Below are 12,232 nucleotides of genomic sequence, written 5' to 3'. Positions count from 1 at the left end.
AACATCATCCTCCTTCCTCCAAAATAAGAAAGAAGAACAAGAAGCTAATCTAAAAAAAAAAGTTGTAAAATAAATAAATAAAAAATTAAGGAATGTACTCAAATGAGTAAGAAAATATACCTCGGATTGGAGGAGCCCTAATTCTTAGTTTTGAAGAGCAGAAACTGCCACAACCTCTCTACCGAAGAAATCAGGATCACTTCATTTGTATTATTAAAGGAAATGTGTACATTAATATGGAGGGAAATCGTGGTGGTAGGGGGTAATGAAATATCTAAAAAGTCCAGATTACAGAGAAACAGCTCCTTTTCCATTAGGGACAAAATAGTAATTTCGTATAAAACCAGGAACGAAATTCAGAGGCCAAAACGCGAGGTATGTATAATTTTTCCTTTGCGGTTCCCGCCAAAACCCCATATTTCATCATCGTTGCTTTCGTTTCAATTCACCGGCGATGAGTGATCTTCCGGCCGACGTGAAATCGTTGGCGGCGTTCCTTGTACAGCGCCACTCCGATCAACTCCGCTCCATTGCTCTCTCTACTGATTCTAAGCTTCACTATCCTCTTTACATAGAGTGAAACCCCCAAATTTAAGCTTAATGCTTTTTGTTAGTGATTTTCCTTTTTCTGTTTTTGGTGTGAATTTTGATGATTTTTCTCTTTCTGTGTCCAGTTTTGCTGAGTTAATGGAGGATGATCCTCCTCTGGCTCGACTCGTCTTCTCTCAACCCACAGAGTACTTGCGTCTTTTCGACCAGGCGGCTGTTTGGGCTCATGTATGTACCTTTGTGAATTTTTATCACTAGTTCTACGTAAATATAGCTTGACTATAGCGATGAAATTTGACTATAGTGGCGATTATGTGTTTGTAGAAAGTCATATTGGGGGATTTGAAAGGTTCTGAAAAAGGAGTTAAGAAAGAGTTCATTCATGTTCGGATTGACATCAGTGGTTCTCCCCTTGAATGTGCTGGTATTGTTCTTTTAAAGTTTTAATTCTATTTTAATCGTTTGGGGGAATTTATTTCAAATGGGTGGATTTATAAATATATTTATATACGAAGATACATATACCATTGTTGAGTTTCTTTGGTGGTGAATAGATACATTTCCAAGAATTGGGTGCGTGAGAGTGAAGCATAGAGGGATTCTTCTTACTCTCAAAGGGACTGTTATTCGCTCGGGGGCAATCAAGATGTATGAAGGGGAGAGGTGGTATTCATGCCAGAAATGCCAGCATAGGTAAGTCTTCAATTCATGGTTTACAGTACTTAACATGACATCCATACACAAAATTCCCTATTTGAATGTTTTAGGACGAGTTTGCCAAATTGATTTGTGGATTTGTTGACACAGAAAAATCTTGGGAAGTACATGCGGGGCTATGTTAATAGTATCATAGTTGATACTTAAAGAGCTTTGCGTTTTTAGTTTTATGTTGCAGACTTGTAGTCTAGAGGTGCATGTTTTAATAATGTCACACTTTCACATAACAGTTGGATACATTTTTTTTTCTTCAATAGTTTATCAATACACATGCTGAGAATGAGGGATGTATCGGGTACCGATGTATATAAATTTTGAAGTTGGCATTTCTAATTAGTTAGAATAATCAAATGTCTACTCTTTTAGAATTTGAAAAGTGACTTGTTTAGAAACAGCAATTTCTGTTTTGTGTATTGCCTTGAGCGATGGTTCAATGCCATTTTGATTAGTTTGACAAAGATGATGTGAAATATTTTAATCATGCAGCTGATGGATGATTTTTAAATATATATCGACAAACAATTTGCGTAATGTGAAGTATTCATTTCATTCATCTCTGGGGTTTATGTCTCTTACTTTGTTGTATTAAAATTAGTTTCTTTGATGCTGAACTTTGTTTTTGTGCAGCTTCCTAGTTTATCCTGAGTTAGAAACTAGAAATTCCATTCAGTTGCCATCTTATTGCCCAATGCAGGTATATATATTCTCCAGCACTAGCTCAACCAGTTAATGTTGCTATGCTGTGACTGTCACTTATAAGATCTTTCTAAGCAAAAAGATGAAAGTATCCTAATATTTTGATTGAACTTCAATTTCAAAGATCATTTGTTTCAGAATTTACATTTTGAAATATAATATTTTTTGCTTATGTGCTACATGTCTCTTTTGGTACTAGTAGCTTATTTGAGTCTAATTATAGCTCTGGTCTTTTGAACAACAGAGATCGAAATTCTGTAGTGGCACAAAATTCAAATATTTAGAAGGTTCGATAACATGCCATGATTATCAGGAAATCAAAATTCAAGAAAGTACACATGTATTAGGGGTCGGGGCTATTCCTCGTTCAATCCTTGTCATTCTAAAAGATGATCTTGTTGATGTTGTTAAAGCAGGAGGTACCACATTCTTGTGATTTCTGATTCAGTTTTCTTGAATTTACTTCCTATCATCACTGATTTCTCGTGTCCTTACTGGGAAACTTCATCTTAGATTACTTTTATTTTCATTGTTTGAAATATCACTATGAATTATTCGGACACTTTTTCTTGCTTTACAGTTATTTGTTCATACAAATTAAAGTACAACTTATTCAGCAGATATCGTAGAACCTCCTTAGCTCTCTTAATTTCTTCCCAAACTTTAATCAATATCATAAATGATCTTTCAACTTTCTTTTACTATGTTTGATCCAGATTTTAGAAAATGACAATAATGTGGATGGAAAGCACGCCACCTTTCCTTCCCAAATATTGGAAGATTTCTAACTGACCAAGAACAGTATAATAGTTGATTAATGAGTGTCGGGACTTGTGATAATACAATTTAAACTTCAAGAGAAATATAATTTTAGAAGTAATTTGTGTCTACCAGGTTTGATATATAAGAGTATGAAATTCTGTTTATTCAAATCCAAGGTAGAACTTTTTATTAGCTGGATAAAGAGAAGTCCAAATTTATAGTACCAGTTTCTACAATAAATCAATAAAAATTTATTAGACATGCTGTATAATTTGATGTTCTCGAAAGTATGTTTGACATTGTAAGTGTTTCCCTATATTGAATCTATCAATTAATTATATTTATATTGTAGTGAAGTTTCTCAAATATGCTTGATATTTTCCTATTTAATCCTGCATCAGATTTTGCTTTATTATTTATCCTTTTTAATTCTATTGTGTTCAAATGGTGGTAATGATATGTTGCTTTACAGATGACGTTATAGTCACTGGGGTCTTAACTGCAAGGTGGTCGCCCGACTTAAAAGATGTTCGCTGCGACCTTGATCCTATGTTGATTGCTAATCATTTGAGGTAAATGTAACAGCTCTGTTTGAGAGAAGAAACATTTTTTCATTGTTGAGATGGTTGTTGTTCCATTGGAGTTATACATGGTACTAAAGAGAGGTAGTTCTTTTAATTTCATAAACTCTGCTTAGCCTTGGTGAACCTTGATCCCCTCTTTCTTTTGATGCATGGGATTTCACTTATGCAGTTAGTTGATGTTTCGAAGGGATAGAAAATGATTTGGTGGTAACTCTTTTAAGGGATGCTAAAGTAGTATCAGATAGATTGAAATAAATACCGATACTGAAAAGAGGCTCAAAACTTGTTACAAACTTACAAATATATTTCTATATTAAAATGATGCAAATATGTTTTTGGGAAAAACCATAAAGTAGGAAACAGTTTTGTATTTCAACTTATCTAAGTATCAAAATTGGTTAGAAATTTTTCTCTTTCTTTCTTTCTTTCATTTTTTTTAGAGTGAAGCTTTGGTTACTATATGCACTTCACATACTTTTTATACACATATTTAGGAGAACAAATGAGCTGAAATCGGATATTACTATTCCTCATGATGTCATTATGAAATTCAATCAATTTTGGAACGAGTTTAAGGATACCCCTTTGAAAGGTAAGGCATCGTTGATTAATATATATCATTTTATAAATGAGTGTTCTTCTATCAATTCTTCAGCATCAATCAATTAGAGATCTCCATTAAAAAAGAAAATATTGGAAACTAGGCCCCCTTATATGTAAGACTGTTATGACTTCAATTTTTTTAATGAAAATTATTCAGGGAGAAATGCAATATTACAAGGTGTTTGTCCACAAATTTTTGGACTCTTCACTGTAAAGCTTGCAGGTACATAGTTTTCTCATATAAATTCATGATTTGTTTGTCTTAAGTTAAAGATTTTGAATGACTGTTAAACATTCACTACCAGCACCTTCTCTTTTTTCAACTTAGTTGCATTAACACTTATTGGAGGTGTGCAACATGTTGATGCTTCTGGAACCAAGGTACGAGGAGAGTCTCATTTACTTTTGGTTGGAGACCCAGGTACCTTTTCGATTTTCATTGCATACTTATAGGGTTCATTACTTAAATAAAATTCTATCAATTCAAGACTACTGAATGTATGCTATGCTTCAGTTGAAGAAGCTTTCTTTTCTTCAAAATTCTGATAGGAAATTAACAATCACTTAAATCTAGAAAAATAAGAACACCATTGTATTTTGTCTAACTGATTCATGATATTTTATGAGTGTCTAAAGCCTGTAACCTGTATGAATTTTCCTGTACAATACAATCAGGATTATTACAAACAAGTTATCCATAGTATTGTATTGAGTGGTCCTTTAATGCAAATAATAGGTAGGGTAAGTAATGTAAATAGTCTAAGGGTGGGAAAATATAAATTTTAGAGAGAAATTTTGAGAGCAAGAAAGTATAGAAGAAAGCTCCAGGACTGGACTTAAATAGTTCAAAACTTCAGGGTTTTATTTTCTCAATAGAAGACATTTCTTTGCTGGTTGGATCCATGGACAAATGCAATATTGGCCAAACCATGTTAAATATTGGTATTGATGCTTTTGATCTGTTCTTGTGCTCTTGATGTGTTTGTTTGGTGTTATTCTAAAGGTTAGTAGTATAAGAGGTATTTTCTCCCTTATAACAATTGAGATATGGATTGCACGCCATTTTATAACTTGTCTTTTCATGTCACACGCATTAGCTACATTGATTATAACTACAGAAAACTAGAATTACTGAAATTTTCCTTGAAAAATAGAAAACTGCCCAACCATTATTAATTTTTCCAATAAAATAGTTTTTCAAAGCTCAAAATTCTTCTCTAGTCTTTGTTAATTTATTCTTGTTTAGCTTGAGTAATGCAGCTCAGTTTAATTGTTTGTTGCTTTACCTTTCCCTTGGGGTTTCTGGTCCTTTTATTTTGCTCATTATATAGGTGGGAGTCATCTTATTATTTCAATATACCCAAATATATATACATATATATATATATTTATATTACTATCATTGGTGAACAACTGCTAATGAGTTCAGATTCTTTTTTTGAATCTGTATGTAATTATTAAAGCACTATACGGAAAAAGTTACATGTATATGTATATATGTATACATATGTAGTAAAAATTTTTAAGGCTTTTCTCAGGTACCGGGAAATCTCAGTTCTTGAAATTTGCTGCAAAGTTAAGTAACAGATCTGTTGTCACTACTGGCTTAGGAAGCACTAGTGTTGGACTCACTGTCACTGCAGTCAAGGATGGAGGTATGTTTCTCATTTCTCCATCCTAAACTTGTATCTATGGAGTAAGGAATCTGACAGAAGTTGTGATTAGTTTGCATTAACTTTTTGCATGGTTTGCCACCACCTTGCACATCCTAGTCCTGTTCCCCGTCTCATTGTCTCTGTTCTTACTTTTCTCTCTGTACCTCCCTTTTTGCTCACACTTCAAGTCAGTAACTCTCTCAATGACTGAGAACATCTTTGTTATGATAGCCAAATCTTTCATCATAAAACTCCAATTCTTGCTCCCATGGGGCTAAATAATCTGATCAGATGGTTGTGATATGAAAGTAGTGATTTTCTGTCTTTATCTTTTGCTAAATTTGGGTTCTTGTAAGCTTGTTCCCTGTGTTCACTATTAATATTTTAAAAAGCATGTTAAAATAGAGGTGGTTTGGTCCATCTTTAATAGAATGTTTTTGTATTTTTGTGACAAATTGTTTTAGTTCCTTGGCTTCAAATTGTACTACATCTTTGTTCTTTATATGTTTCTGGAATTCTTCTTGTAACAATCAGCTATTATATCATATTTAAATATTGTACGACATCTTTGGTAATATTTTGTTTAAATAATTTTACTATATTTGTGCTATATGCAGGAGAATGGATGTTGGAAGCTGGGGCCCTAGTTTTAGCAGATGGAGGACTTTGCTGCATAGATGAATTTGATAGGTATTTGAGATGCCCCTCAGGTTTCTAATGAAACTACTCTTTCTAGCTTGCAATTATCTAAACCTAGCATACATGATGTGCATCATGATATTATTCCTACTTGTATATACTAGACTTCTTTTCTCCATCTCTTCATCTTTTTTCTTGTTAGAATTGCTTGTAGTATCATTGATGTGATATTCTATTTCTTATTAAAGAGATAAAAGCATTAAGGAAAAATTGAAGAGGAATGGACATACAACTCAAAAAATGCAATTAACATTCTCTAGAAACATTCCAATATAATATGCATGAATATATTTTCTGATTTTATGTCAATTCATAGAGAAGCCATTTGTTCACATGGTTTCTAAAGCATAGACATTAAGAAATCCTAACTTATTTTTTTTAATCTTTTCATGGAATCTATTACGATGTTTCTGCTCGTTAATAAAATATTTTATGAATTAATTCAATAATTATATCATCATTGAATTTTTAATTCCGCTTGCTTAATGTGTTTTTTTTTTTCCTTTTTTGTAATTAAACCTGTTTTAGTATTTTTACTAGTTACAGAACAGGAAATTGCTTGGATTGTATCATCCTCAGTCAATCTAAATGATATTTTCAAAACCATTATACAACAGAGAATATATCATTTGATAATTTTATTTTAATCTTTTCATAAGTTTCATCTGTTTTTTTGTTCGTGTGAAAATATCAAGTTTAATATCACTTTCTTTAACAGCATGAGAGAACATGATAGAGCAACCATACATGAAGCAATGGAACAGCAAACTATAAGTGTTGCCAAGGTAACATTCTTTGATGATCTACGAGTACTGGTGTTTTTGGAAAATTTGTTTTGAAGTTGATAATTAATTGTACTTTAACTGAAACTGCAGCCTATGATAGTGTTTTAGCTTGGTTACAATCATAACAGAAGTTTATGAAAGTCTCATTTGTGGGAGTGGAGGGGAAGTAAAATAGGGCTTCTAATTGCGTTCTCCCCTGATTTGATTTCTGATACTGTCTCCTATTGTTCCCTAGCCCTCTCTAATATGCAGGGTTGACAGTTCAGTGTTTTGAACATTTGCATGATTGGTTATTTTGGTTTGCCAAGATAGAAGGTTCCTGTAATTTATTATCAAATTACTAATTTTTATATTTGCTCATTTGCTTAAGTTGTATCTTTACGTGCTCTTAACATCCCAGTTTATAAATTACATTTCATTATTATTATTAATTGCTGACATAGTGCTTGAAGTTGTGCTTTCATTATTTTCTTATTGAATTTCATGTGATTCTCTTACCATGTTCGTGTTAGCTCATTCTAATACTTGTTCCAATACTTTCCTTTAATTCTCCCTTTATTTTCAGGCTGGTCTTGTGACAACTCTAAGTACAAGGACCATTGTTTTTGGCGCAACAAATCCAAAGGGACATTATGATCCTGATCAATGTATTATTTTGATTATGTATATGTATTTACTAATTTTGTTAAATTACTAAATATGAATTTTCCCCCATTGTAGATAACCTTGGTACTTTCTAATGTAATATTTTCAATGAATATGATTTTCTGTTGTGTCAGTCTTTTGTTAGTTATGTTCAAATCTCTTTCTACTGATGATACCTTTATGTCTTTTTTGTTAGCTCTATCTGTCAATACTGCACTCTCTGGTCCCTTATTGAGTAGATTTGATATAGTCCTTGTCCTTCTAGATACAAAAAATCCTGAATGGGATGAGGTTGTATCATCTCACATTCTTTTTGAGGTATTCCACTCATTAATACCACCCTGTTGTTTTCTGTAAAGCCATTTCATGACTCTACATTGTGATTTTTGTGTGATTACTTTTACAGGGAGAGCCTGAAAAAGATGCGACTGCCGAGGACTTGTCAAAAGTCTGGCCCTTTCCTCTGCTTCAGAGGTAAAAGGACATACAATGAACACTGTTTTATGTACTTTCATTTCTTAGAGGTACAAGATTAACATTTGAAGGAATTTATTTCTGTCATGCTCACTTAGGTATTTTAAATATTTCCTCGTGAACAAGAAAGCTTGTGAAATAGGTAAATAAACTTTGACTAATGAAACTTTGAGTTTCTGATCCATAGAAGAAAGACTCTTCAAGACCAAATAATGTTCTAACTAAAGTTTCAGACTCTTTAAACTTAAGAAGATCTTGGCTTCTCTTTAAAGCCCTGTTTGATTATTACAATCCTAAACAATAAGCATGGTTTTCCACACCAGCCCATTTATAAATTTTTAAAAACCATAGTCAAACCATATTTCTTCATGAAAGTTTCAAATTTTGATTAAATTCTAAGGGTTTAACTATGAAGTCTCTTAGTAAAGTTCCAATAATTATCATTAGTTAACATTTAACAGTTCTCATGAATTGTAAAAATCATCAATGTATGCAGAGGGATGACTTGCCTTCAATACATAATTTTTCGTAGATTATTGTCGAACTTAAACACGTAAATTGACTTGAAGAATCTCCCTATAATATTGGAGTAACTCCCGAGTCCCTTACCATCTAATTACAGTCGAGTCATATGGAACTATCATCTGGAAAGATAAATGCCAAACAAGTGTCCTTTTTGGCTAATGTATGAAGTGTATCATGGGACCTCTTGACTTTGGAATGATCTATTGGCATTATCTTTCACTAATTTGGTATTCGTTCAAAAGAATATTCCTGCTACTATTATGATTGTGGCACAGTCTCTAGTTCTAATTTCATTGTGACATTTTTTTCCCAACCTTGGCAAGTAAGATATAAATTTTTTCCCCAACCTTGGCAAGTAAGATATAAATTTTTTCCCCAACCTTGGCAAATAAGATACAAACATAGAGAATATCAGTTAAAACTGATACTAACTGCAGCTCAAGATGTTTTATTTTGTTACAGATATATATTGGGAAATGTTCTGTCTAATCCTATATTTATGACATTTAATATTTTAGTTTAAAAGACCCTTTACTGGTGACACCATGCAGGTATATTCAGTATGTAAAAGAAAATTTTAGACCAGTCCTAACAAAAGAAGCTGAAACAGTTATCTCAAGCTATTACCAGCTCCAAAGAAGATGTGCAACGCACAATGCAGGTTCAAACTAAATCAAGCTTTTTTTTTCCTTCCCTATAGCAGATTAATTTTTCCTAGTTTAAATATGAGAAAGTACTGTGATTCAGCTAGGACAACGGTGCGCATGCTTGAAAGTTTGATACGCTTAGCTCAGGGTATGTTACCTTTTGATAATAATAATCAACATGTGATCACAACATTCCACTTTATACATGCATATATTTACCAATAGAGAAAAAATGATAGTTTTCTGTCCCTAAGATCTCAATTTTGTCAATATTTCAGCACATGCAAGACTAATGTTCAGAAATGAGGTGACACGGTTAGATGCTATTACAGCCATTTTATGCATTGAATCTTCCATGACTACCTCAGCTATTGTAGACAGTGTTGGGAATGCTCTGCACTCAAATTTTACAGATAACCCTGATCTCGAATGTATCCTGCCAGTTTACCTATATGGCTACACACACACACACACACACACACACACACACATATATATATATTACCGTAATAAGTTAATTTTTTTGTCAATTTTTTCCATCCTTAAGAGCACATTAAATAAAGTCACATTTCCTTGTGCGATTATCTTATGAACAATTGGTTGTTCAGCTCTTTAACTGCAAATTGCATAGATATCAACCAAGAAAGACTGATTCTTGAAAAGCTAAGATCATTTAATGAATCTGTGGAATAAGTGATCGGCTAAGGAAAGGAATATGTTTGAAAAAGGTCAAGTGAGTTCGCTTCCATGATCTCAAGATTCAAGAAGAGATAGCTTCCACCTAAACTGGAGCTGCAATACTTGTTTGTTCACTCGTAAAAGTTGATATTGTTTTTCTTTTGGTGGCTCAAACACAGGGATTTAGATAGTATCATTATTTTCCCTGCTGAAATGGGTCAAAAATAAGACAACTTGCCCTACTATACCTAAGATAAGCTGAACTTTTTGAGCCACAATATGGTAGCTTATTAAAATTTTATTTTAGTTTGAGGTTCGATAAAAAAAAAATTAAAAATTTTATTAGAAAACATTGACTGAAATCAGGAGGAAATTGATTTTGGTCGCTTTTGTAAAATTATATATTTTTATTGAAATTTTCGAAAATATCAGAACATCTAATTAAATTAAAACACAAGAGAGCAAAGTAATATTTTTTAGAAAAAAAAGCTTTTTTTTCTTCCTTGTTATGGATTAACATAATTACTTTTGGATTTTTTTTTGTTTGGCAATTTAGTTTCTGAGATAAAAATTTGACAAATAAGTTTTGAGTTTTATAAACAAGAAAAATTAAGTCATCATTTTTATTTTTACAAAAATTCTTAGCCTTTATATTTTTTATTTTTTTTAAAACTTTTCTATAAATTATGATATGTAAAAAAAATGAGGGGTATAATATTTAGGAATATATTATCTTGTCTAAAGAAAACTTATAATTTTAATAGAATATAAAAAATTAATGGCTACTGTTTAATAACTTATAAACTTGGTTACTAAAATAATATTTTTTTAAGAACTACATTGCTAAAAAAAATTGTGTAAGTGCTTATGCCAAAAACCCTCATTGATATGTTATATGAGTCTTCAACAAGTATTCCACCACATAAATACCCATTCTTCACACTTAATACACATAATTACCCTTTATTTCAAAAAAAAAAAAAGATCTATACCCTTTTTTTTTTTAGAATATTTCACTAAAATAGCCTTAACATATAAAAAATGCATTAAAAAAATATATTAATTTTTTATTAAATTAAGATTTCAAATTTTATATTTGTTTTAATGTAAAAGAAAGTAATTTAAAATGTGAATAATAGTTTACGATTTCCTTAAAAATTCAAAATTGCAATCAAATTGTTTACATTATATTTAAATTTGAAATAGTAAATATGTAGTTTACAATTTGTATTTAAGTTGGTTTGAAATCGTAAATAAGTAGTTTACATTTATGTTTTTGTTTATCATTTGAATTTTTTTATTGAAAATTAATCACATTCATTCGAATAGAAATTCAAAATATATTTATGTTTGAATTTGAAATTGCAAACAAGTGTTTTCATTATCATAGATTCTATGATTGTGGAGAAAACAATTTTTTATTTACTTACAACAAAATTGTAAATAACGAGTTTAATCTTTACTATTTATTTTAATGAAATTGCAACTAACGAGTTTACGATTTAGTAAAATAAAAGTAAAATATCTATGAGTCTATATCATGTAGAGACAATACAAATTGTTATATAACAAAAATGCAATTAATGAGTTTATTATTTAATTATTTAAATGAAATTGTAAGTAATGAGTGTATTTTGCAATAATTTATTTTAAACAGTTTTAAACTTTTTTAACATTATATTTACAAGTATTAGTATTAATTGATATAACAAGTTTTTCATTATAATTTTTGGAAAAAAAAAAATTGAAGAACAATAATAATTTATATTTAAAAGTGTGAACAAATAAATTATATTTATTTGAATAAGATATTAAGAGACTATAAGAGCATATGAAATTGAGATATTTGAAAAGAAAAAAAAATAAGTGTGAGAGTTTGAAACAATTAAACTATTTTGAGAATTTCAGTATAAAAAAAGGTATTCGTAAGGAAAAATAAAAAAGTGATCAATTGTACGGATTGGTGTTAAAAAAGAGGCATTTGTGGCCATTTCTGTTCCGAAAGCACTTGTAGTTATGCTCTGAAATTGAAATACCGGAAAAAAAATCTGAAGAAAAAGAAAATATACTATAGTTAGAAAATTAGAAGGATAGAAAGGAAAATATTTTTCTTTTTTAATTAACTGGTGTGTAGGAAAAAAGGAAAATTGTTTATAGTAAAATTACTATATATATGTTAAATTATTATTATAAAAAATTTTGAGTAAAAATTA

The 12,232-nt window shown here is 30.8% G+C and overlaps 1 protein-coding gene across 1 annotated transcript; it reads left to right on the top strand.

Annotated features, from left to right (window-relative positions):
• Positions 1 to 383: 383 nt before the first annotated feature.
• Positions 384 to 10,297, top strand: LOC133781971 (probable DNA helicase MCM9). Its single transcript, XM_062221097.1, has 20 exons — positions 384 to 576; positions 675 to 777; positions 874 to 973; positions 1,104 to 1,242; positions 1,894 to 1,960; positions 2,207 to 2,381; positions 3,197 to 3,296; positions 3,803 to 3,900; positions 4,069 to 4,134; positions 4,240 to 4,336; positions 5,454 to 5,566; positions 6,184 to 6,256; positions 6,984 to 7,050; positions 7,616 to 7,697; positions 7,892 to 8,013; positions 8,102 to 8,169; positions 9,246 to 9,355; positions 9,442 to 9,489; positions 9,620 to 9,772; positions 9,973 to 10,297. The coding sequence occupies exons 1-20, from the start codon at positions 455 to 457 to the stop codon at positions 10,032 to 10,034; spliced, it is 1,965 nt and encodes a 654-aa protein (XP_062077081.1). The 5' UTR covers positions 384 to 454; the 3' UTR covers positions 10,035 to 10,297.
• Positions 10,298 to 12,232: the final 1,935 nt, after the last annotated feature.

The sequence above is a fragment of the Humulus lupulus genome, chromosome 6 (assembly GCF_963169125.1).
Source record: "Humulus lupulus chromosome 6, drHumLupu1.1, whole genome shotgun sequence".
NCBI classification, from domain to species: domain Eukaryota; kingdom Viridiplantae; phylum Streptophyta; class Magnoliopsida; order Rosales; family Cannabaceae; genus Humulus; species Humulus lupulus.
This window is presented reverse-complemented; position numbering and strand designations above follow the sequence as displayed.